Source organism: Tachyglossus aculeatus, chromosome 1 (assembly GCF_015852505.1).
Source record: "Tachyglossus aculeatus isolate mTacAcu1 chromosome 1, mTacAcu1.pri, whole genome shotgun sequence".
NCBI classification, from domain to species: domain Eukaryota; kingdom Metazoa; phylum Chordata; class Mammalia; order Monotremata; family Tachyglossidae; genus Tachyglossus; species Tachyglossus aculeatus.
This window is the reverse complement of record NC_052066.1, coordinates 171427403-171454865: the sequence shown is the minus strand read 5'-3', so window position 1 is coordinate 171454865 and position 27463 is coordinate 171427403. Positions and strand designations below refer to the sequence as shown.

The window sequence follows — 27463 nt, the reverse complement described above, 5'->3', positions numbered from 1 at the left end:
TAATATGTTTGGTTTTGTTCTCTGTCTCCCCCTTCTAGACTGTGAGCCCACTGCTGGGTAGGGACTGTCTCTATATGTTGCTAACTTGTACTTCCCAAGCGCTTAGTGCAGTGCTCTGCACACAGTAAGTGCTCAATAAATACAATTGATTGACTCCTTGTTTACTGCCTGGAAGGTCCTTCCTCTTCACACCTGACAGACCACTATTTGCCTCCGCTTCAAAGCTCCACCAAAATCACACAATACTAACAATAATGGCATTTGTTAAGCGCTTACTATAGGCCAGGCTCTGTATTAAGGGCCGGGGTAGGTACAAGATAATCGGGTTGGACACAGTCCCTGTTCCACAGAGTCTTAATCCCCATTTTACAGATGTAGAAACCGAGGCAAAGAGAAGTTAATTAACTTGCCCAAGGTCACACAGCAGACAGGTAGCGAAGCTGGGATTAGAACCTGGGTCCTTCTGACTCCCAGCCCTGTGCTCTATCCACTAAATCATAATGCTTCACATCTCCTCCAGGAAGGGTCTCCTGAGTAATCTCTCCTTTACCCATTCTATTTCCCCCGGCTACTCCATCATATAAGCACATGAGTCCTCTACCTCACAGCACTTAAAATATCTCTCTTTAAATTCTGTTCCTTTTCCCATCCGTAACTAATTTTAGCCACCATCTCCCCTGCTAGAAAGGGAGCTCCTTGGAGGCGGGGACCATTTCTACTGACTCTGCACTTCGATTTGTACCCTTTATTCAGCCCTCCCTCAGCCCCACAGCACTTACGTCCATATTTATAAATTGCTTTATTTATATTAATGTCTGGATCCCTCTCTAGAATATAAACTCATTGTGGGCAGGGAACCTGTCTACAAATTCCACTGTACTGTTCTCTCCCAAGCACTTAGTACTTAGAGTACTTAGTACTCTCCCAAATGTTTAGTATAGTGCTCTACACAAAATAAGCTCTCAATAAATACTGATTAAATGTGTTTGTTATACTGTTATGTAGTCCTCTCCCAAGCAATCAGTACGGTGCTCTGCGCACAGTAAGTACTGAGCAAATACGATTGGTTGATTGAGAAGCCTAGTGGATAGAGCTCGGGCCTGGGAGCCAGAGGGACCAGGGTTCTAATCCTGATGCCGCCACTTGTCTGCTGTGTGACCTTGGGCAAGGCACTTAATGTCCTTTTTCTGCGCCTGTTATCTCATCTGTAAAATGAAGGTTAGGACTGTGAGCCTCGTGTGGGACAGGGACTGTGTCCAACCCGATCTGCATGAATCCACCCCAGCACTTAATACAGTGCCTGACACATAGTAAGCGCTTAAAAGATACAACCATTATCATTATTGTTATTATTGATCATAATAATAATATTAATTAAAAAAAACCACTGCCTACCTTGCTGGCCATCCAATGCATGGATGTATAGTCCTTCCTTCAATCTCTTACGTGCCCACCCCAAGGGGGGTGATGGGAGCGGTGCCCCCACATCTTTTTGGGCATGCCTCTCTGACCCACTCATTTCATGTCTGATGAGACCTCACAGTTTCTAGTTGGGGCTTGAAAAGATGCATGCGGACCTAGTACCTAGTAGCGCTTTGAATCTCGTCCCCTTCCTCCCACTCGCATGATGAGGGGCTGGCACCTACGCTTCTGCCCTTCCTCCCACTCAGAGGAACAAAGGCCAAGAAGGTGCTTTTTGAGAGGAGACAACAGGTTGGGCTGGGGGAGGCTGCAGGCCCGGGGCAATAAAGTGCAAGAGGCGCAATTATGTGAGGCCAAATCTGGCTTTGTAAATCAAGGCAAAAAACATCAAACTGCTCTGAGAAGAAAAAAGTGCAGAAAATGGAAAATTCTATGCCAGGATTAAAAAAGAATTCAAGTTGATAGGTTGGTGAATAACTCTGAAACTCCAAGTTAAACAGTGGTTTGAGTGCCGCTTCTGGGTAAATAAATTACTTGGATACCTAGTGTGGCCTGGTGGATAGAGAGCACACGCCTGGGAGTCAGAAGGACTTGGGTTCTAATCCCGGCTCCACCACTTATCCACAGTGCAACATTGGGCAAATCACTTAAACTCTCTGTGCCTCTGCTATCTCATCTGTAAAACGTGAGCCCCATACTCATTCATTCATTCATATTTATTGAGCGCTTACTGTGTGCAGAGCACTGTACTAAGCCCTTGGGAAGTACAAGTTGGTAACATATAGAGACGGTCCCTACTCCACAACGGGCTTATCATATGGGACATGGACTGTGTCCAACCTGATTAGCTGGTACTTATCCTAGTACTTAGTGCACTGTCTGGCACATACTAAGTGTTCTAACAAATACCATTAAAAAAATCCATATCCCAAAGATGAATAGCAATTCCCAAAGACCATTCTCCCCACTAGAAACCTCTGCACCACCGAGGGGAGGAGAAAGGAATGATGTCTTCTCCACTGTAGCTGGCCACACCGTGTTTGGACCTAGCCCGAGAGACTGATCAATAAATATGCCATGACAAAAATTACAAGTTAAAATAGAAGCAGCCAGTCTTTTGTATTTTTCACCCCTGAAGTTAAAGTTGCTGAAAGAACCGTAAAAGTCCATTTTATTCTGTCATGGGTGGAAATATCAGGAAGAAGGGGAAATCCACAAGGATTCAAAAACGACTGACTACAAAATAAATGGTAGTAAGTAGTGACTTCTCGGTGTGCTGCGTCCAAATGATCCTTGGAATTTGCCGTGACAAGCACTGGGGCGTGAGGCAGGGGAGAGGGGAAGGACAGAACAATGTTCTTTTGCAAATTGATGATTCTGAGACTGTGGTGTTCAGGGAATTAGCAACGACCGCTAGGCGCTTAAGCTGGGAACAAGTTCGGCGTTTCAGAGACACAAATGAAAACAGTGTAAAACTGTAACCTGTCATTTGACTGTCTCTATAAGTTGCCAAAATGTACTTCCCAAGCGCTTAGTACAGTGCTCTGCACACAGTAAGCGTTCAATAAATACGACTGATGATTGAAATAAAAAGCCAGGTGAACCACACATTTCTTTTCCACGGAACAGACATTTCTTTTCTGCAGGAACAGAAGAGGGTGAACATTAGACACAAACCAAACCGGCCTCCAGGAATATGATTAGCTGTGACCTATATTAGGTTTCCGTCTAACTTTTCAGTGAATTATACCAGCAGAGGGCAATCGAACCTAGGAAGTTTAAAAAGAGGGTGGCCCTAAAAAGAGGGTGTGGGTAGAAAAAGTCAGGAGCAGGAGGGCTGATTCAAAAGCTTTCCTTTACTGGATCGGTAACACACATTCAACACTCAACATGCACTGCCCTGATTTCCAATCGCGAGAGGCAGCGGTGCCTAGTAGAAAGGGCACGGGCTTGGGAGTCAGTTGCCTCTACTGTTCCCATCACCACCAACTTGGTAAAGCTGGGCTCTGAGGCGGCATCTTGACGCAGTCCTCTTGGAAAAGGCATGAACTCTGGCAAATCTGTGCTCAAGAAAGCCACAAGAGAACCAACCCTCCCCCAAAAGAACTTTTTTTAACGCCATTTGTTAAGTGCTTACTATGTGCCAGGCACTGTACTAAGAGCTGGGGTAGATACAAGCTAGTCAGGTTGGACAAAGTCTCTGTCCCACATGGGGCTCTCAGTTTTAACCTCCATTTTACAGATGCGGCAATTGAGGCACAGAGAAGCTTAAGTGACTTACCCGAGGTTGCACCGTGGGCAAGTGGCGGAGCGGGGGTTAGAAGCTGGGTCCCCGGGCCCATCAACTAGGACACACTCCTTCATACGCTTGAAAGACCTGGGTTCTAATCTCACCTCAGCATCATCATCAATCGTATTTATTGAGCGCTTACTGTGTGCAGAGCACTGTACTAAGCACTTGGGAAGTACAAGTTGGCAACATATAGAGACAGTCCCTACCCAACAGTGGGCTCACAGTCACCTCTGCCAACTGCCTGCTGTGTGACCTTGGGCAAGTCGCTTTACTTCCCCGTGCCTTAGTTTCCTCATCTACAGAACGGGGGCAAAAAACCTCTTCTCCTTTCCAGTTAGACTGTTAGCCCCATGTGGGACAGGGGCTGTGTCCAATCTGATCAGTTCGTATCCTCCCCAGCACTTAGAAGAGTGTTTCACAAAAGTAAGCACCTAATACATTATTATTATTATTGTTATTACTGTCAAGAGACACGACTACAAGGAAGATTAAGCAAATCCACTTGAACTGTAGCATTGTAAGGGCAAAAATCACTGTGCTATCTAGTGACTGCCCTGCTTTTCACATCCCAGAGGACGTGGAAATGGTCCCTCCCCTACCCCGCCAAAACACTGATAGCCAAATGTACTGTCGCATGGACGTACACACAAAAACAAACGGAAAAAGTATGAGGACTGTCCACTAGGTAGGGCCACACACTCAGGAAACTGTAGTTCAATTACTAACGCCACCACCAAACACCTAGTAGGCAATCAATAGTATTTACTGAGCACTTACTTTGTACAGAACACTCAACGAAGCATTTGGAAGAGTGCAGTATGTTAGGGTGGTTAATTATCCCTGCCCACAAGGAGCTTACCGTCCAATGGTAATGATATTTGCTGAGCACCTGAGTGCAATGCCCCCTTCTAGGCCCATGGGAAGTTTGAGAAGCAAAAATACATTCCCTGCCCACATGGAGTTTGTAATCTAATGGGGGAAATCAAGTAGGCAACCCAGAGAGAGAAGAGGAATGGAGGGCTTAGTCAGGAAAAGCCTTTTGGAGATGTGCCTTAACTAAGGTTTTGAAGCGGGGGAGAATAGTTGTCTATCGGATTTGAGGAGGGAAGGCGTTCCAGGCCAGAGGCAGGACGTGGACACGAAGTTGGCGGCGAGATAGATGAGACTAAGGTACGGTGAGAAGATTGACAACAGAGGAGTGAAGTGGGTGGGCTGCATTGTAGTAGGCGAGTAGCAAGGTGGGATAGGAGGGGGCAAAGTGATTGAGAGCTTTAAAGCCAATGGTGAGGAGCTCTCTGGACTTCCATTTCCTCAGCTGTAAACTGTGGGGGGACTCAACACCTGTTCTCTTCCTACTTAGCCCAGGAGCCCCAAGTGAGGCAGGGACAGTCGACCCTGATTATCCTATACCTACTCCAGTGCTTAGCGCACAGTGAGCACATAACATATACCACCATTATTAGTCATGAAGTCCCACCAGAACCAACCCCTTTCCTTAATCCCTGGCTCCTTCTCTGCACCCAATCCCTTCTGTCAGCCAGCCCCCACAGGTAACCAGTGAGCAGAAGCAACCACAGCAGGGGAGAAGAGAAGTTGCCTCTACTGTTCCCATCACCACCAACTTGGTAAAGCTGGGCTCTGAGGTGGCATCTTGACGCAGTCCTCTTGGAAAAGGCATGAACTCTGGCAAATCTGTGCTCAAGAAAGTCACAAGAGAAACACCTCCTCCCCGGCCCAGGCTCCCGTAGCTTCGTATCTTGCTGGTTACCCGTGACTTCTTGCCACGTCAGGACTCCTGCTTCTTCTGCCAGGGTGGCTGTGCCTTTCCCATACTTTGAAAGTTTATACTGGGCCCTTCCCCGGGTCTCCTTAAGAATCCCAGGTTGATTAGTGTTACAAGAGTAGAGTTGCCTCCAGGCAGCCTGAAGACCTGAGAAAACAGGCTTTCAAGGAACAGGCCAGGATTATTGAAAGGGACAGAATATTTTGAGATGATAATGAGAAGCAGTGTGGCCTAGTGGAAAGAGCTCGTGCCTTGGAGTCACAGCACCCAGGTTCTGTTCCCAGCTCCGCCACTTGTCTGCTGTGTGACCTCGGGCAAGTCTGTGTATGTCAGTTAGTCAATCGTATTTATTCTTTACTGTGTATGGTATTGGTTAAGCCCTTACTATGAGTTAAACACTGTTCTAAGCACCGGTGTAGATACAAGTCCATTAGGTTGGACACAGCCCCTGTCCTGCATGGGGCTCACAGTCGAAGTAGGAGGGAGAACAGAACTGAGGTAGAGGAAGTGAAGTGACTTGCCCCAGGGTGCACAGAAGGTAGGTGGCGGAGATGGCAACAGAACCAAGTTCCTCTGATTTCCAGGCCTGTGCTCCTTCCACTAGGCCATGCCACCTCTCACGTCACTTCTCTGTGCCTCAGTTCCCTCATCTGTAAAATGCGGATAAAGAATGTGAGACCTACGTGGAACAGGTAGTAATAATAATAATGATGATGGCATTTATTAAGTGCTTACTATGTGCAAAGAACTGTTCTAAGTGCTGGGGAGGTTGTCCCAGGGGGTGCTCACAGTCGTAATCCCCATTTTACAGATGAGGTAACTGAGGCACAGAGAAGTTAAGTGACTGGCCCAAAGTCACACAGCTGACAACTGGAGGCAGGATTTGAACCCATGACCTCAGACTCCAAAGCCCGTGCTCTTTCCACTGAGCCACGCTGCTTCTCTACTGTGTTCAACCTCATCAGCTCAGCTTCTATCTACCCCAGAACTTACTGCAGTGCCTGGCACATAAGTGCTTACCAGATACCATTAAAATTTTTTCCCCCCACTATGCCTCTCTTCCACACCCTACTCGACCCAGGACCACACTTCCTAGTCAGCGCAGGAACCAAAGAAGGAAGGAGTTTTTCCAATAGAGCTCCTTCAGCCACATTAATTATCATTCCCTATATAGCCATCGGGACCTCCTGGCCTTCCCAGCATTTACCAAACTCCTAAGTCTCAGCAGAGGGGGAAAAAAAAATCAACCACTGGGCTACAATAGGCACTAAATATGTGCAGAGCACTGGACTAAGCACTTGGGACAGGTACAATGGAGTTAGTATACAAAGTCCTTGCCCTTAAAAGAACTTCCCATCAAGTGGGAAAGATCACTTAAATCAACTACAGGTAGGAACAACATTGCCAATTGTTGCCAATTGCCAACAACTCCGCAACATTGCCAAGATCCGCCCTTTCCTCTCCATCCATACCGCTACCCTGCTAATTCAAGCTCTCATCCTATCCCGTCTGGACTACTGCACTAGCCTTCTCTCTGATCTCCCATCCTCGTGTCTCTCTCCACTTCAATCCATACTTCATGCTGCGGCCCGGATTATCTTTGTCCAGAAACGCTCTGGACATATTACTCCCCTCCTCAAAAACCTCCAATGGCTACCGATCAATCTGCGCATCAAGCAGAAACTCCTCACCCTGGGCTTCAAGGCTCTCCATCACCTCGCCCCCTCCTACCTCACCTCCCTTCTCTCCTTCTACTGCCCAGCCCGCACCCTCCGCTCCTCCACCACTAATCTCCTCACTGTACCTCGCTCTCGCCTGTCCCGCCATCGACCCCCGGCCCACGTCATCCCCCGGGCCTGGAATGCCCTCCCTCTGCCCATCCGCCAAGCTAGCTCTCTTCCTCCCTTCAAGGCCCTGCTGAGAGCTCACCTCCTCCAGGAGGCCTTCCCAGACTGAGCCCCTTCTTTCCTCTCCCCTCGTCCCCCTCTCCATCCCCCCGTCTTACCTCCTTCCCTTCCCCACAGCACCTGTATATATGTATATATGGTTGTACATATTTATTACTCTATTTATTTATTTATTTTACTTGTACTTTTCTATCCTACTTATTTTATTTTGTTGGTATGTTTGGTTCTGTTCTCTGTCTCCCCCTTTTAGACTGTGAGCCCACTGTTGGGTAGGGACTGTCTCTATGTGATGCCAATTTGTACTTCCCAAGTGCTTAGTACAGTGCTCTGCACATAGTAAGCGCTCAATAAATACGATTGATTGATTGATTGATAGGAAGAAGCAGTATAGGATAAACTTTTTGAATATAAGTGCTATGACAGACAGGGGGTCTTGAGCGCCCAAGTGCTTAGGTGACATGGAAGTGGTAAAGTAGCCACTGGGGGTGGGGAAATAATGTGTTCATCTGAGCGATTAATCCAGGAAGGTCTCCAGGACGCAATGCGATGTCTCAGGAGGACTCTGAAGACAGGTAGAGCAGCTGTCTGCCGGATATGAAGCAGCTAGGCTCAGTGGAAAGGGAACAGGCTTTGGAGTCAGAGGTCATGGGTTCAAATCCCACCTCCGCTTGTCAGCTGTGTGACTTTGGGCAAATCACTTAACTTCTCTGTGCCTCAGTTACCTCATCTGTAAAATGGGGATTAAGACTGTAAGCCCCCCCACCGTGGGACAACCTCATCACCTTGTAACCTCCCCAGCTCTTAGAACAGTGCTTTGCACATAGTAAGCACTTAATAACTGCCATTATTATTATATGAAGGTGGAGGAATGCTGGGCACGAGGATGGGTATTTCTCATTTCACAGTGCCTAGTCTTTGTCACCCTAACTGATGAAAGCAGACAAGAACAGAACTTTGATTGCTATTCCCAAGACACCGCTTCCCATGAGCAGAGGTGGCATTGGGATGGCCTTCGGTTCACCCCGGAGTTCTGGCAAAATCACTGGACAGTCTCAAGGGACAGGCCTTGGGAGAAAGACCTCACTCTCAAGCCAGGACTACTTGAGGGAGACTTCGTCACTTCAGCCTGGGATCTACTTTCCAAGGGGTTAGGATATTGTCTCAGAATTGACTGTCGATGATGGCAATGAGAGCTCTCTCTCCCTCATACCAGCCCTCCCCACCACCAAAAGAAACTCTTAGGATAAAACACTTGTACTTTCACCTGTGGTGAAAATCACACCCTACCCTATCCTAAAAGCTGACAAACAATCAGACAATCGATGGGATTTAATGAGCTCTTACTGGGTGCAGAGCCTGGTACTAAGCACTTGGGAGAGCACAATTTAAGAGAATCGATAGAGACATTCCCCACCCATGGCGATCTTACAGTCTAAGAGGGGAAGACAGACATTAATATAAATAGATTACAGATACGTACATAATAAAAATGACGATGATGACAATGGCATTTGTTAAGCACTTACTATTTGCCAGGCACTTTACTAAGTGTGGAGCTGAGGGAGGGATGAATAAAAGGATCAAATCCAAATGCAACGGTGACGCAAAAGGGTGTGGGAGAAGAGGAAATGAGGGACTGGTTGGGGAAGGCCTCTTGAAGGAGCTGTGAATTTCAGAGGTTCTAAAAGGTGAGAGGTTTTAGCCCTGGCGTTTTTCTTCTGACTCACCGATGTTCAAAAATAGTAGCTTTCAGGAAGCTCATGGCTATTTCCTCACAGGGAGCAGAGGTAGAAACATAGACACTTCCAACTTCGAAAACAAAACTCCCTTATCTTCTCAAACTTGGCCTCCCGCTGACTTTCCCATCGCTGAAGACACCACCACCAGCCCCCATCTCACAATACCATTTCCTTGGCATTACCCTCAGCTCATCTCTCATTCTACCCACATATTCAATCCGTCACCAAATCTGTCAGTTCAACCTCCACAACATCGCTAAAATCTGCCCTTTCCTCTCCATTCAAACTGCTACCATGTTACTCCAAGTGTTTAAGCCCATCCCGCCTTGTTGACTGCATCAGCCTCCTCACTGACCTCCCAGCCTCGTCTCTCCCCACTCCAGTTCACACTTCGCTCTGCTAACCAGATCATTGTTCTACAAAATCGCTCAGTCCATGTTTCCCCAGTCCTCAAGAACCTCCAGTGGTTGCCCATTCACCTCTGCATCAAACAGAAACTCCTTACCATTGGCTTTAAAGCACTCAATCACTGTATCCCCTCCTACCTTACCTCTCTGATTTCCTATAACCCGGCTCCCACACTTTGCTCCTCTAATGCCAACCTACTCAATGTACTTTGATCTCGTCATCTATCTCGTCGCCAACCGCTTGTCCACGTCCTTCCTCAAGCTTGGAACATCCTCACTCTTCAGAGCCAACAGGCGATCACTTCTCCCCATCTTCAAAGCCTTCTTAAAAGCACATCTCCTCCAGGAGACCTTCTCCGATTAAGCCCACATTTCCTCTTCTTCCACTCCCTTCTGCACTGCCTTTGCACTTAGATTCGGACCCTTTGTTCACCCCTTCCTCAGCCCCACAGCACTTAGGTACAAACCCCTAATTTTATATTGTCTGTCTCCTCCTCTAAACTGTAAGCTCACTGTAGGCAGGGAGTGTGTCTACCAACTCTGTTCTACTGTACTCTCCCAAGCACTAAGTATAGTGCACTGCAAACAATAAGCACTCAGTAAATTCAACTGATTGATAGATACAGGTCCTAGATCAAGAGGATGTTACTTCATGCCAGAATGATTCAAGAGGATAAATAATTTTAGTATAGGGGGTGAAGGAGAACCCAACTTGCAGAAATCCTAGCAGATACTGCTTTCTGAAAAGCCCTCACATCCCACATCCCTTGACCATCATATACCCATAAAACACTCACTCAAACACAGATACTCCCACAGGTAACTGGAAATGCGACAATTTTCTCCCAGAAGTATCAGAGAAAAAGCATGATGTTTGAGATGCAGCACAATTATTCCCCTTTAAACCACTACTTTTTCTGTGAGGCTGCTGGGTTGTTCCAGTACAGTCTACTGTTAATGGGATTTGAGTGTGAGGTAAGGAGGAGGCAGGGGGATGGGGAGGGCTTCTCTGCTGAGAAGCAGAACCACAGAGCCATGTTGAAACTGTCTGCGCAGAGCCCGGCTGAGGACGTGCCAGACATCCAAAGCAGGAAGCAGGCAAAGGAAGAGCTTGTACGCTGTGGTTTCCTCTCAGCGAGGGACTCCCCAGCAGGTTAAATAGAGGGTCAAGGGAGACAAAGATCCCTCGTCCAAAATCGCTGAGACGGATGGACCCGAAACGCAGGCAGCTGGAATTTCCAGGAGGTACCGCATCAAGTCCACCTAGAGCAGCAGAGCCAAGACTGGGACAAAAACCAAACACCATCAAAAACTGTATCCATCACCCACTTCATCCCACTTTGAATGTGAAGCGGGGGAGAAAGAATGTGAATTATTCAGAAGCTTGCTCATCCTTTTTAGCACTGCCAAGAAAGTGAAGTAAATGGCTGCAATGTCCCCCTCCTACCCTGATACAAACACACAAATCATGGGACAGTTTTGTGCGGCGATCTTTACCCCTAGAAGACTGATACTCCATCCCACCCCCAGGCTCATGACCCTTATACTCTGCCTCAACATCATCTGTAATTTTAGTGTCTGCCTCCCCACCATAGCGACAGTGCCTTGAAGATACCATCTCTATTGTATTGTACTCTCCCAAAAACTCAGGGAAGTGCACTGCATACACTAAGTGCTCAATAACCACTGACTGAATGGCTCCCAAGCCCACTGCCCTGGACAATTCAAAAGATCCTCAGGCCCAGGGGAGACTCTACCGCCTGAGGCCACTTTGGGAATTCTGGGCCAATTTCAGGCTGGCCTCATTCCAGAGGGCCATAAATACCACTGATTGACTGACTGGTTGATTGGAAGGGCCTGATTAAGGGTTGCTTTTTGGGGGGGGATGTTTAAAGTATGTTAAGCACTGTACTAAGCACTGGGGGAGATTACAAGATAATCCGGTAGGACGTAGTCCATGTCCAAATAGGGCTCACAGTCTTAATTCCCATTTTACGGATAAGGTAACTGAGGCCCAGAGAAATGAAGTAACTTGCCCACGGTCTCACAGCAGACAATGGCAGAGCCAGAATTAGATCCCAGTCCGTTGACTCCCAAGTCCATGCTTTTTCCACAAGTCCATGCTTTTTGCAGAAGTCCATGCTGAAAGGGCCCTGGTTCAGTCTGGCAAAAGCCTCATCTACCGAGGCCCCTGGCTTCACAGGACAAAGATGGTTCTGCATAGGGGCATGGGAACTAGGAGGTAGGAGTGAAGGGAAGGCTGGTCAGGGAGCATTTTCATGGGGGGAAATCTTCAGATTTTAAGGGGGCCAAATCATGGTCTCCTTCCCTCATCCCCCAACTTCACTGCTGCATTTTGCCAATTCTTTAGGGAAAACATCCTCAGGGGACAGTACTGAAATCAGGGTAGGGCATATGCAGTTCTTTACTACTGGATGAGAGATACAGGCTGGTTATCCCCCCGTAATGGGAGAAAAGTGGCGTCTGATTGGGAGCTAACAAGTTAAACACCCCACTCCGATCCCAAAAAGAGTCTTATTTCGAAGGACAGGGCAGGGAACTACAAACTGCATAAAAACATCTCTGTATTCCTTCTCTACAGTTCTGTGGGTCAGGCTAAAGGATGTTTTTGGTTTACCAACAAATAAAGTGACGCTTCAATCCCACTCCACTCTACTAACCCGACTCCAGACGGGAACAAACACTCCAATGTCTCCACCTCACTGGGCATTTAGTCACATCACCTTCCATTTGGGGTTTGGTCATCTGTTCTCGACCGCTGCTGCCCATTATTAACCAAATGCAGCTTCACTCTGCTCTTGGCCCTGATCTAACTGACCCTCTGGGGTCCAGTGTGCAGGATCCCAAGGAACTGCCCTCATTGCTACCTCTCCTTTAGACTGTAAACGTCACGTGGGATGAAGGCTGTCCACTACCCCCTGCCTGAGAACTATCTAGTCCCTTCCAATTTTCCCGATTTCAGTTTCCCTCCCCTTCCGACGTCTCGCTCCATTCAAAGGCAACATCACAAGGGCTTACACTTCCACTACTTCCCTCGAGATGTTCCTCGGAAGGCCTTGCTGGGTTATTCGGCATCAGCTTCCAGACAGTCACTTTATCCCACCGCTCTTAGGAAGAGAGATGACCTCCCCCACGGCTGGACTGCTAGATTACTGGGAAAATCCCGGTGGAGCTGTGCTGAGCACAGCCAAGACGGAAGAGTGAATTGTGGGGCTAACAGGAAGTGAGTCTTGGAACGAGTAGGGAATTGCTTGGGAAAACCTGAGTGGTTTCTGGCATCAGTGAAGCTTTTTTGCTGCTCAAATCCCCTCTCCCCACTCCCTCCCGCCCCTCCGCCACCCCCAACCCGCCTCAGCTCTCAAACTTCAACCAGGACCAATCAACCGGTTTTCTCGTAGTGTTTTCTGAGCTGGTTCAGTCCTGAACACCCCTCCCTGACCTCCTTGATGATCTTATAGGCTTCAGAAGTCACCTGCATTTCCCGTTGTCGGCTTATCAAGCCAAGTTTTCCGGGGCAGCCCTGGATGACTTTTCTTATCGATTCAACTCTTGGGGTTATTCTTGCCCCTCCTGTGTTTTCCAAATCAGGCTTTCCATAAAGTCTCACGACTGGCTCCGATAAAAGAGAATTCGGTCCCTGGGCCCCCTTCGTCCTTCCAACCAGCAGTAACCTAAGACTGTACCTACTTAACTGTCCATCAACACCCTGAGGTCTCTCAACTTTCCTCGGTTCTCTCCTTCTGCTGTTGATCTGTGTGTTTGGAATTCCTTTCCGACTCTCTGCCACTTCTGACCTTGTGTTTTTTCAACGGCAACACTGGTCTCAAGACAAAATACCGCGGAATTCGTGTCCCAAGACCAGCACCGTCGGCATTCAGAAAGGCTTAGGAATTCAAAACAAATTCCTTTTCCCAACCTTGGTCTGTAACTCAGAGAGACAAGTTCCAGCCTTTAAAATTAGAACCGTCTATGTCTGATGCCTGCCCTGAGAGAGCTCAGGGTGAGCATTTCAAGGCTTTGGCACAGCAAGGTTTCCAAGGGGCTGTCAACTCAGGCCCCTGGCTGACACTGCAGTCCGGCTGCCCTTCAAATCTGTGAGATTAACTTTCTAGATTAGTGAGGGGCTAGATTACAAACAGCTGGCTGTCACGTGACTGCGGAGAAAAGCACAGCCTTCTGGGCAAAGCCCGGCCTATTAGTCTGGCAGGGTCAGGAGGTCCCAGTAGCATAACAGGCTGCTGCTGCCTCCGCCCCGTGTCACTGCAGGACGTACCTCCTCGTAATTCTTCGCTTCCACTCCATGCTTCATGTCTAGGATCACGAGCTGGTCAGGTGTCCGCCCTGTTCCTGGAAACGCAATGAAAGGATTCATTGTGTGGAATATTTAACATTCCAGGAAATCACCCACCCACCCACTCTTTACCCCAGCCCCCTCAATAGGGGGAAGCAGATACGAGCCCTCCCCGCTATCCAGCTGCAGAGAATTCCTGGCTCGGCCTAAAATCACAAGCGTTCCAGACAAAGCCTGGATCTGTGTGGGACTCCGGAAGGCAATGGGAACAGGCTGCTGGCAAACAGTACCGTGCGAAGGACACAAGCTACCGCAGCTGGGGCTGCAGAGGACCTGGGTGGGAGGGGAGGAGAACCAACACACGCACACGCACACTCACTCGCAAGCTCCTATGCATATGAAATCAAACAAATGAAAGCATCACCAAGCTAGAGTAGTTGCTGGGGGGGGGGGGGGGGTAGACAGACACCCCAATAGTTCAAAACTTTGCTTAGTCTCAGGACTGAACCCTAAATCCAGGCAGGCGGGCTTGGATGACTCCCTAGTGCCCCAGAAGCAGCCTGGTGAAACACTCGGGCTAGACAAGACCACTCACTTAAAACTTCTCAGGGAATTGTCCCGGCCAACTCCCACAGCAAAGTAACCCTTAATTGACATTAAAGGCGACAGGCTCAAAACCATCAGATCAAAACAGAGATTTTGACTGAGGAAACAGGATCCTCCAACAACATTCGATCCTTAACCCAGGCATTTTGGTCAACTTGCCACCTCGAGGCAACAAACTTCATTCTTCAAAGAATGGCCGTGAGCTCATCGTGGGCAGGGAATGTGCAGTGTGCTGCACCCGGCGAAGGTACATTAAATCCCACTGATTGATTCAAAGAGAAGCAGTTTGGGCCTATCTCTCTCATCTGAAATCTGGAAGACAAACACACAGAGCCATGTAGCTCCTCCCAAGCAGTTCAAAAGTTAGACCAAATCTCCCGGGGACGGAATCCTTGGCAACGGTACAGCCTGCCACTGGACCCGGCCAGATGGTTAATGTTCAAATGGCCCTTGGCCCCTGGGGTCCCTGATGGCCAAGGTGGGCAAAACCTAGAGCGAGCGCGGGCCAAACCAGAAGTTGTTCCCGGGGTGCTGTAGCCCAAGCTAGGTTGCCGTAGGGCTGGCTGGGGCCAACTTGGCAGACCTTTGGACAACTTCTCACACATCCTAGTCTGTCTGCTGGAAGAGAGTCCTGGCCCAGTCCCGACTGGGATTAGGCTTGCTTCCACACTGGTGGGTTTAAAGAAGATCCCGGTGTGGTCCAGGCAGGTGCCACACTCAGTGCCCCCGCTGTAGAGGACCCACATTTCCGGGCTACGCAGAGTTATCGAAGGAGGGCATCTCCCCAAACTGTAGGACCAACAAAGCACTCTGCACATCAGACAAGAAAGTCAACCTCTTTTGACCCAAAAAAGAGGGATGGAATTCTACCCTTTATATATGCAGTAAAGGAGAGATTCAAAACCCGAAAATTCACAAATCTAGGCTCCACCCACTCACTTCCTTATTCACCCAATGGGAAGATGTGGCATCTGTTATTTCCCCCAAATGGAAAAGGAATCTTTCAGGGCCCAACAACCCCAAAGTGAGAGGGAGACAGAGGGGCCTGAAGTCTAAGGGAATCCATCGCTAGTATTTATTGAGCACTTAATGTGCGCAGAGGACTCAGGAGAGTACAACAGAGTTAGTGGAGGAAGAAAGAAGAAAGGAAGAAGTTGAAAGACTTCTATTCCTCTCTGACAAAGTAAGTGTCTGGTAAACACACATTCTGCGAGGGGGGAAGAGATCCTAAGGAATGCACTGAACTGCCCAGTGGAAAAATTATACCCTGTTGGCACCCAGCTAAGAGCAGGGTGCTACTAGCACATCTGCCTATAGGAGGTGAAATGCAATTTCTCACTTTCCCCTTCTTGGTTTGAGGGATTGTGAAACTGCAGTTGCTTACCCACCCACCTGGTCTAACTGCTCAGGATATCCTCTCCTAACAGTTTTGTCCCACGATCTCCCGCTTTCTCACAGCTCGGCACTGTTACACAAACCACAGCCCCCTGGCCTTGTCTGGCTCCAGACAACTCAACCCTCAGCAGGCCCTCAGACGCTCACTTTTAAGAGGCTCCTTGAAGCACGGCAAATAGGTGGGGTACAAGTGGTGTCAGTGTGATGTCGGGTGGGAATAGGGACCAGCCAGCAGAGAGGCCCAGTGACGGATCCCCCTGAGAGAGAAACCGTGATGCGGGACATACACGCTCCATGTATCTGCCCCACGCTCAACCCCACGGCACTTATGTACATATCTATAAATTATAGATTATAAATTATTTATCTACATTAATGTCTGTCTCCCCCTCTGGAGTGTCAGCTCCCCCTGGTCAGGGAATGTCTGCCAACTCTGCTGTAGAGCACTGTCCCACGTGCTTAGTACAGTGCTCGGCACACAGTAAGTGCTCAGTAAATGCCATTTGCTGATGATGATGATGGCTGTACATTCATTATGGGGCAGAATACAATTTACTCTTCCTTTCACGCCCGTCCCCATTCCAATCAACCAATCAATCAATGGTATTCACTGAGCACTTGGTATGTGCAGAGCACTGTACTAAGCACTTGGGACAGTGGAATGCAAAAGAGTTGGCAGAAACATTCCCTGGACAGAAGGAGCTTACACTCTAGAGGGGTAGACAGACTTAAATATAACCTTATGGTTATGTACAAAACTGCTGAGGATAGGTGAGTATCAAGAGCTTAAAGGGTACAGATCCAGGAGTGTAGGCAACAGAGAAGGGAGAGGGAAGAGGGGAAATGAGGGCTCAGTCGGGGATGGCCTCTAAGAAGTGACTTTAATAAGGCTTTGACGGGAGGGAGTGGTGGTCCGTCATATTTGGAGCGGGAGGGAATTCCAGGCCAGAGGAAGGACATAGGCAAGTTAGACTGGATTGAGGTAGAGTAACTAGGTTGGTGTGGGAGGAATGAAGCATGAGGGCTGCGTTGTAGTAAGATAGCAGCTAAGTAAGATAGGAGGAGATGAGTCGACAGTGCTTAAAGCTAAGGTAAGGAGTTTCTGTGTGATAGGGACACAGATGGGCAACCACTGGAGGTTCGTGGTGTACGGAGATGTGAACTGAACTTTTTTTTAGAAAAATGTTCTGAGAAGCAGAGTGAAGTACAGACTGTAATGGGGAGAGACAGGAATGCAGGGAGGTCAAGGAAGAAGCTGATACGGTAGTCAAGACGAGACAGGATCAATGCTTGAATTGGCGGAGAGAAGAGCGGGGATTTTAGCCATGTTGTAAAGGCAGCACTGAGAGGATTTGGTGACAGACTGAATATGTGGGTTGAAGGAGAGAGATGAGTCAAGGACAATGCCAAGGTTATGGGTTTCTGAGGCAGGGAAGTTATGGTGTTGTCTAGAGTGATGGGAAAGACACAGGGAGAACAGGATTTGGGTGGGAAGATGACAAATCCTGTTTTGGACATGTTAAGCTCGTGAGGCGTCGGCAGAACATCCAAGTAGCTATGTCGTGACGACAAGAGACTGCAGGAGAAGTAGATTTGGGAATCTATGTACATATCTTTAAATTATATATTATATATTATTTATTTACACTATTGTCTGTCTCCTCCTCTAGACTGTAAGCTCATTATGGGCAGGGAATGTGCCCACTAATTCTGTTGTACTGTACTCTCCCAAGAGCTTAGTACAGTGCTTTGCACACGGTGCTCTACTCAATAAAAGACACTGACTGACATTAACTGAATCATCTGTGTAGAGATGGTAGTTGAAGGCATGGGAGCAAATGAATTGTCCAAGGGAGTGGGTGTAGAGGAAGAATAGAAGGGGGTCCAGAATGGATCCTCGAGGGACTCCCACTTTTAGGAGGTAGAGGGCACAGGAGGAGCCTGCAAAAGACTGAGAATGAGGAGCCAAAGAGGAGGAGAGAACCAGGAGGACAGTGTCAGGGAACCTAAGGTTGGATAATGTTTCCAGGATAAGGGGGTGGTCAACAGTGTTGAAAGCAGCGGAGGGGTCAGGGAAGGTTAGGATGGAGTAGAGGCCACCGGATTTGGCAAGAAGAAAGTCACTGGTAACGCTAGAGAGGGCAGTTTCCACGGAGTGAAGCAGGCAGAAGCCAGACTGGAGGGGCTCAGGGACAGAAACGGAGAAGAGGAAACGGAGGCAGCGGGTGTAGACCACTCGCTCAAGGAGTTTGAAGAGGAATAATAATAATAATAATGATAATAATAATAATAGCATTTGTTAAGCACTTACTATTTGCCGAGCAATATTCTAAGTGCTGGGATAGATACAAGGTGATTAGGCTGTCCCAAGTGGGGCTCACAGTCTTAATCCCCATTTTACAGATGAGGTCACTGAGGCCCAGAAGTGAAGTGACTTGCCCAAGGTCACACAGCTGACAAGTGGCAGAGCCGGAATTAGAACCCACGACCTCTGACTCCCAAGCCCGTGCTCTTTCCACTAAGCCACACTGCTTCTCTAAAGGAATGGTAGGAGGGAAATGGGGCAGTAACTGAATGGAGCCATTTGGTCGAGTGAAGGTTTTTTTCAGGATAGGGGAAACCCAAGCAGGCTTGCATGCAGTGGGGAAGAAGCCACTGGAAAGAGAAAGGTTGAAGACGGCAGTCAACGGGAAAGAAGGAAGGGGACAAATGCTTTCATAGGGTGCGAAGCAATACGATCGGAAAATCTTCTTGAGATACTCCGAGGAAATAAAGGAGTCGGAGAAGGGGCAGGAGGGAGGAACTGGAGAGGAGCAGGGGAAATTTTGGGAAGGTCACACCTGATGGTTTCAAGTTTCTTAATAAAGTATGAGGCCAGGTCATTAGGGACAAGAGATGTGGGGAGAGGAGGGGTGGAGGGACAGAGGGCTTGTACAATATAACAGAGTTGGTAGCTACCATCCCTGCCCATAGGGAGCTTACAGTCCACCGTCAACTGTCCAGCTAAACTGCAGACATTCTGCTGAATTGGTTCTTGGTGACTTGGTGACAATAACCAACGTTCAATACTCTGTTACCAAAGGATAAACACCTCCTCCAAGATGTCTTCCCCAACTAACCCCTCATTTTCCCCTCCCTCCTGTGTCACCTACTGCTCTGCACACACTAAGCGCTCAATAAATACAACGGAATGAATGAACCTACACAATGAAACTTACGCACTGAACTCCATATCCCCCAAAGAATTTAGGTACTCACCCCACCCCACAGCTTTAATGTATATATCTTTATACTTGCATGCATGTCTGTACCCCTCATTCAACTGCAAATGCCTTGAGGGCAGAGATCGGGTTTACTTTACTGAACTCTCCGGCACTTAGTAAAGTGCTCTGCACACAGTAACAAAATCCAAAGACTATTTCTTTCAACATCTCATGACAGTTTTGAGGCAATTTTGGCATTCAATCCATTATCTAATCAGGTGGTTTACAACATTTCAAGAACCACGGAATGCTTTCAAAATTTCAGCTAATTCCATGAAATCAGTCTAAAACCACTGTCCAAGAATGGGTTTCTAAAAATAAAACTGTGCTGAAAAACTATTTCTACTATGCCTATTGGTCAGCACTGAAAATACCACACAAGATACTTTAAAAAGGTGGTTCAGAAAGATACTTAAGCCAGTTGTGGGCAGGGATTTTCTCTCTTTATTGCTGAACTGTACTTTCCAAGCGCTTACTACACTGCTCTGCACATAGTAAGCGCTCAAGAAATATGACTGAGTGAATATTTATTTTTCTGAAATGTGTCAAACTACAAGAGACATTCTGATGGATCCTAGGCTTCATGGAACAGAATTGAAAGTGACTGTCATCATCATCAATGGGATTTACTGAGCACTTACTGTGTGCAGAAGGTACTAAGCGCTTGGAGGAGTACGATGCAATAGAATCAGTAGACATGTTCCCAGACTAAAGAGAGCTTATGGTGTCCAAGACCAAATTCCATACTCTGCATTCTGCGTGCTCTAATTTACCCGATAGCGTCAACCGCTTTTTCACTTCCTGCCCTAAAATGTTGCAATACAGCTTATCTGGTTTACAGCCTTAAGGGTCAATGAGTCTCAGGGAAGAGGTTCCAGTTATATTAATTTTTAACTGCTGAAGTTCATTTTTTTGCAGGGTTCGCAGCAACTACCGGGTGGGCTTCCAGGAGCACCTGGGTCCTGGAGAGTACAAGGGAAGCCACAACTCTGAAGAACAGGCCCTGGGATACTCGACTTGCGAAGAAGCCCACGCGCTGAGAGGTCAGGACCCTAAATTCTACCCCAGAGGGGGAAAAGCATCCTACAGCCGGCTCCCAAAGGTCTGCTGGTAAAAGAAAATGATGCGTACATACTGATGTTGCATGCATACTTAATGCGACCCCAGTCGAAGTGCGTCACACGACGCTCCAGAAATGCTCATCTCTGTCTAGGAGGAAGCTAACCGATTGGCCAACTTTCACTGAATGTGCGTGAAGCTGGGGGTGGGGCCGTAAGGCTTTCACTTCTCCTTCCCGCCAACCCGAGACAGGGGACGCGCAGACTCAGGCCTACTTCCACAGGACACTGGGAAAACCAGTGAGAGAAGGAAGGCAGAAACAAAAAGCTCCAACAGGATTGCTTCTGTCTACGTACCCTTGCTCTCAAAGCACGCCTCAAACATGTCATAGTCCTCGGTGGTGAAGGCAAATTTCCCCTTGGTTGCATCCTCCTTGGAGTACAGGATGTGACCAGCAGAGTCTGTAATCTGCAAAAGAAAACCAGGTGAGTGGGTACGGCCGATATGACCCTGTTAGGGAGGATCAAGACATCAGAGAAGGGTAAGAACAGCTGGGCCCAAGGGAGCAAGTCCATTTCTGCCACGTTTGAATGACTTGCTCTGTTCCGACCACCTGAAAAGGGCCTGAATGGACTGGAGAGCAAAATACGGTGCTCCTCTCCCGTCAAACAGCCTGACCAGAGACACCGGGATGAGCAGAGTGAACCCCCAACTGAACTCCTTACACAGGACCACCCCGCCCTGGGGCCTACCGCACAGCAAATCCGCTGTCCACTCCCACGTCAACGGAACTCCCACAAATTTGAAGACATTCAGGAATGCTATGGGTGGGGTGGTGACGTCGGCTGGATTGAGCTGGGAGGAGCCTAAAACTCTGCTCCTCTAGCCACAACCCACTACTTACTGCTCCTGTCCTATTCATTATGACCTTAGTCTTTACATACGTTTTCATTTTTTCTTATTTCTGTCAACACCTTCTCCCCTTTACTCAGACTGGGAATCCCTTTGGGGCCAGGAATTGACTCAATGTGTCATCTGCATACTTCCCAGTGCACAGAACAATGCTTTGTACATTATTAGGGGTTTAATATTATTACTATTATAGTAATAGTACTGTGCTAAGCTTTCGGGAAATACAATATAATTAGCAGACATGATTCTGGCCCTCAAGGATTGTACAGTCTAGTGGGGGAGAGAGACACTGAAAAAAACTACACGTAACAGGAAGGAAAGGAGGACAAGCTACATGAGTTAATGCTTATGTAATAGGTATGTAAGATATGCACAGATTTGCTATGGGGGGGGCGGGCGTTGAAGGGCCCTTGATGGCTGGGCGCTCTCTTGCTCATAGTGACAGAGGAGAGGGAGAGGCAGAGAGGTTGGGAGGGAAGAAGGAGGAAGGGAGGGGAAGAGAGAGAGAGAACAATGTAAAAAAAACCAAGAGACCAAGAAGAATCAGTGGCATTTATTTAGCGCTTACAGTGGGCAGAGTACTGTACTAAGCGCTTGGGAGAGGACAATACAACATTCCCTGCCCAAAGTGAGCTTACAGTCTAGTGGGGGAGACAGACATTAACATAAAGAATTCCAGAGGATACTGACAGAGTGAAAGATAGACAGAATGGCAAGGCAGAGATCTGATTACAAAGTAAACACAAGACAAGAAGATATGAGGAACCCAGAGAAGACCAGCAGAAGACAACAGCAGGGAAAAAGAGGGCAGAATTGGCGGGTGGATAAGGGTGCCAACAACTCAGTGTTGTCTTCGGCTAGAGCTAGCCTAGCCAAGCCATCAGCCTCAGTTGGACCCCAGTGCTGGCAGGCCACAGCTTCCTGGCGGGGAGTGGCTTCTCTCACCCTGGCCAAGGCGGGCCTCAGGGCCTGTTGGGCACTCTGACTTTGCCAGGCAGCCTGGCAGGTGCCCCGGGGACCCCAATTCCTCCCTGTTCTCGCTTTAGGCCCCTGTTCCCACCCTATCCTGGTCTGATCCCGTTAGCCTGGCAGCCCGACGGAGACTCTGGGAAAGAACAGGAGGCCCTCTCACCATTACTCCTACAGCTAGTGAGCGGATTTACTGATCGAGGGCCCCCTGGGTGCTATGTACTCTATTAAGTTCTTGGAACATCCCAAGTCCCGTGTTCACCAGGGGCTCACATTCCCACGTCCTTGGAAGCTGGCTGGGAGGCCCCTCTCCCCTTGGGCCATCCTCACACCCTGGCTTGAGTGTCAGGGGGAAACCAGAGGCTCCCTTTTCCTCCAATATAAGCGGGAACCCTCTAGGCTGGAAGAAGAGCTTTTTTCTCTCTCCCACGAGACCCTACGGCTAGCCAAGGGGAGAAGGGAATGGAAAGCAGGGCTCCCCGCTTTCAAAATTAGGACTCAGTCAATTTACTGAGCACTTACTGTGTGCAGAGCACTGTACAAAGCACTTGGGAGAGTACCACATTCCCTACCCACAACGAGATAACAGTCTAGAGGAAGAGACAGACATTAATATAAATAAATTCCAGACATGTACACAAGTGCTGAAGGGCTGGTTGGGATTGAGGGGGAATGAATAAAGGGAGCAAGCTAGTGCAACACAGAAGGGAGTGGGAGAAGAGGAAAGGAGGGCTTAGTCAGGAAAGCCCTCTTGGTTTTTGGGTGGGGGGAGAGTAAATGTCTATAGGACATGAGAAGGGAGGGTGTTCAGGGCCAGAGGCGGGATGTGGGCGAGAGGTCAGCGGCAAGATGGATGAGATCGAGGTACAGTAAGAAGGGTGGTATTACAGGAGTGAAGTGTGAGGGCTGGGTTGTAATAGGAGAGTAGCCAGGTGAGGTAGGAGGGGGCAAGATGACTGAGCACATAGTAAGCACTTAACAAATGTCATTATTATTATTATTCTCTGAGCCTCCGTGACCTCATCTGGAAAATGGGGATGAAGACTGTGAGCACCACGTGGGACAACCTTGTATTTCCCCCGGCACTTGGAACGGTGCTGGGCACATAGCAAGTGTTTAACAAATACCATTATTATTATTATTATTATTATTATTATTACTTAACTTCTCTGGGCCTCAGTTCCCTCATCTGTATAATGGGGATGAAGACTTGAGAGCCCCCAAGTGGGACAACCTTGGCTCTCCCCCTGCGCTTAGAACAGTGCACATAGTAAGCGCTTAACAAATGCCATTATTATTATTATTATAAGCGCTTACTATGTACCAAGCACTGCTCTAAACACTGGGGAGGTTACAAGGTGATCAGGTTGTCCCATGGGGGAGCTCACAGTCTTAATCTCCATTTTACAGATGAGGTAACTGAGGCACAGAGAAGTTAAGTGACTTACCCAAAGTCACACAGCTGACAATTGGTGGAGCCAGGATTAGAACCTGTGCTCTTTCCACTGAGCCACGCTGCTTCTATTATTCTATTATTCTCTGAGCCTCAGTGACCTCATTTGGAAAATGGGGATGAAGACTGTGAGCCCCACGTGGGACAACCTTGTATCTCCCCCAGCGCTTAGAACAGTGCTGGGCACATAGTAAGTGCTTAATAACTACCAACATCATCATCATTATTATTAACATTACTTAAATTCTCTGGGCCCCAGTTCTCTCATCTAGAAAATGGGGATGAAGACCGCGAGCCCCACATGGGATAACCTGATGACCTTGTCTTTACCCCAGTGCTTAGAACAGTGCTTGGCACATAGTAAGCGCTTAACAAAATCTGCCATTATTATTATTAATCCCGACGCCACCTCTTGTCAGCTGTGTGCCCTTGGGCAAGTCACTTCAAGTCTCTGGGCCTCAGTGAACTTATCTAGAAAATGGGGGTGAAGACTGTGAGCCCTACATGGGACAACCTGATGACCTTGTATCTACCCTAGCGCTCAGAACAGTGCTTGGCACAAGGTAAGCGCTTAACAAATATCATCATAGGTCCAGGCCGAAGAGGAGGGGCGACAGTCCGAGAACATAGGGGCATCCCAAGAATCCCTCCAGCTTCATCATCTGGCCCTGACTGGGCCACCAAAAGATGATGATGGTGGCATTCTAAGCATTGGCATCTAAAAGGCACACAACAGGAAGATGGTCACCCTCCTGGACACTCAGCCACGTGGGTGAGGACACAGCCTCTCACTGTGTTTCTCTCCCCCCCCCCCTCCCCCCCCCCCGCTAATTCAGTAAGGTTTTCTTGTCCTTAAACCCCTCTTGGAGGTTGTGGGCTTATCCTTACTGTGAACTGGGAATTCTTCTAGCCCACCTTGGCGAGGGCTTTTCTGTACTGCTATTTCAGGACCACTAGGTACCAGAGCAGCAGAGAAGCAGTATGGTGCAGTGGATAATAATAATAATAATAATAATAATAATAATAATAATAATAATAATAATAATAATGCCAATTATTAAGCACTTACTATGTGCAACACACTGTTCTAAATGCTGCGGGGGAATACAAGGTGATCAGGTTGTCCCCCGGGGGGCTCACAGTCTTCATCACCATTTGACTGAGGAGGGAACTGGGGCACAGAGAAGTTAAGTGACTTGCCCAAAGTCACACAGCTGACAATTGGCAGAGCCAGGATTTGAACCCATGACCTCTGACTCCACAGCCCGTGCTCTTTCCACCGAGCCACGCTGCTGCTCTAGGAATCAGAGTAATAATAACAATAATTATGGTATTAAGCGCTATGTGCTAAGCACTGCTCTAAGCACTGGGATAATAATAATAATAGCATTTGTTAAGCGCTTACTATGTACCAAGCACTGTTCTAAGCACTAGGGGTCTACAAGATAATCAGGTTGTCCCACATGGGCTCACAGTCTTAATCCCCGTTTTCCAGATGAGGGAACTGAGGCACAGAAAAGTGAAGTGACTTGCACGAAGTCACACACTGACAAGTGGAGGAGCTGGGATTAGAACCCATGACCTCTGACTCCCAAGCCTGGGCTCTTTCCACTGAGCCACACTGCTTCTCTACCTCGCACTGGGGTAGATACAAGGTAATCAGGTTGTCCCACGTGGGGCTCACAGTCTTAATCCCCATTTTACAGATGAGGGAACTGAGTCCCAGAGACGTCAAGCGACTTGCCCAAAGTCACACAGCTGTTAAGTGGTCAGAAGACCATGAGTTCTAGTCTCCGTGCCTCAGTTACTTCATCTGTAAAATGGGGATTAAGATAGTGAGCTCCATGTGGTACAGGGACTGTGTCCAGCCTGATCAACCTTATCTACCTCAGTGTTTAGTACAGCACGTGGCACATAGTAAGCTCTTAAATACTATTTAAAAAACAAATGGTGGAGCCAGGATCAGAACCCAGGTCCTGACTCCCAAGCTCACACTCTTTCCTGTCTGCTGTGTGATCGGGGGTAAGTCACTTGGCTTGTCTGTACCTCAGTTCCCTCCTCCATAAAATGGGGATCAAGACTGTGAGCCCCACGTGGGACAGGGACTGTGTCCAACCCAGTTTGCTTGTATCCACCCCAGCGCTTAATACAGTGCCTGGCACATAGTAAGTGCTTAACGAACACCATAATTATGTATCATTAAGAGCATTCAAGGTTTGGGGGCTTTCTCAGAGTCACTTACTAGAAGCAGAGAAGCAGCGTGGCTCAGTGGAAAGAGCATGGGCTTGGGAGCCAGAGGTCATGGGCTCTAATCCCGTCTCCGCCACATGTCTGCTGTGTGACCTTGGGCAAGCCACTTAACTTCTCTGAGCCTCAGTTACCTCATCTGGAAAAGGGGATTAAGACTGTGAGTCCCACGTGGGACAGCCTGATCACCTTGTATCCCCCCAGCTCTTAGAACAGTGCTTGGCACATAGGAAGCGCTTAACGAACGCCATCATTATTATTATAATAATTATTATTGAGTGCTTTAAAGGCAATGGCAAGGAGCTTCCTTTTGACGCGCAGGAGGATGGGCAGCCACTGGAGGTTCCTGAGGAGTAAGAAAACATGGCCTGAACGTTTCGGGAGAAAAAAGATCCAGGCAGCGGAACGAAGCATGGACTGGAGTGGGGAGAGACACCTAACGTCAACCCCCTCACGGAAGCTCCACCAAAAACCCTCATTCACAAGTTCTAATCTGGGCAACGCTCTGGCGTTTCCACCCATTTTAGATACATTTGGTTCTATTGATACCCTTCCCGTCTGTCAGCATCGCACCTTAGACGGAAGCAAGATTCTCTCTGGAGCCACTGTTTGCTTCCAGTCTACGCGCTGCTGCTGGACTGAGCTCTCAGGCAAAACAGACGGACAGTTTTTGAGGCCAACAATGACACCATCACTTGCCTCTCCTAAGTACTGCTGTTGTGCTGAGAATGAGGGAAGCGATTAAACAGGCTAGGCAGCTCCTGGGGCCCTGGATCCAGCCGTCAGGGTGCACAGGGGAAAGAACCATCCAGAGTCCCAGTTTTTAAAAAATACACCTCAGCTCCACTTTGAGCCCCGACGCGTCCTTCACCTGGCCACTCCAGCCGCCAGAAATGAAGGAGACACCATCTCTAACCTGCGACTGGCGTTCCGCTGACTGATCGGAGGACACCCCAGCAGAGATCCCTTGACCCCTGGACAACAGGTCTTTCTCTCTTTCCCATGGCCTTTTGGGGCTGTTTAGCAGCTAAGCTATGGCTCTTGAAAAATTCCCACCTGGCAGCCCCATTCCACAAAACCAGCAGGAAGCTAAAATTAGAAAGAGTAGGAAATTGGGTCGAGCTAAATGACTAACCGGAGTTGGCAAAAGTCATCAGGCTAAAATGATTGCTTTTAATTTTCTTTAATTAAAATGCTGACTACACATCAACTTAGAAGGTCATCTGGTTTCTCAGGCACTTCTATTGAGAAATGTAATATTTTCTTTCTTTCGCATCACCAGAGGGAATCACTCTGACATTACACTGAATCTTTCCTTCAACAACCACGCTCTACAGTGGCTATTTTACATTTCCCTCTCAGCATCAAATATTAAATCACAAGTAAGAAATACGATATCAGCCCTCCATCTATATACAACTATTTTAAAGCAATAGGACTTGCCTTAGCTAAGTTACTTTTCCCAAATGATAACGTAAAGAAAGTTACAGAGCCTTCTTTCCTGTTAACTTCCTGGGGAAAACAAGTGGGAGATGGAAGAGCAACACCTCGAAAGAGTGGGAGGAAGGGAAACTGTTACTGTAATTAAATATCCAGCATTCCACAATTAACCGATTCCAGGAATATGGCTGGAATATAAAGGACAATGAAACTGAAAAATAAGCAAGACGAGACAGAGACTGCAGTAGATTACTAC

General features: G+C 48.0%; 1 protein-coding gene across 1 annotated transcript in view; it reads right to left on the bottom strand.

Annotated features, from left to right (window-relative positions):
• The window catches only part of TMED10 (transmembrane p24 trafficking protein 10), a 50975-nt gene that overhangs the window by 5538 nt on the left and 17974 nt on the right, over positions 1-27463 (bottom strand). The window contains exons 2-3 of the mRNA XM_038768945.1: positions 20543-20654; positions 13846-13919 (exon numbers count right to left, since the gene is read on the bottom strand). Of these exons, the coding sequence (XP_038624873.1) occupies positions 13846-13919; positions 20543-20654 (186 nt within the window). The remainder of the gene's footprint in view (positions 1-13845; positions 13920-20542; positions 20655-27463) is intronic.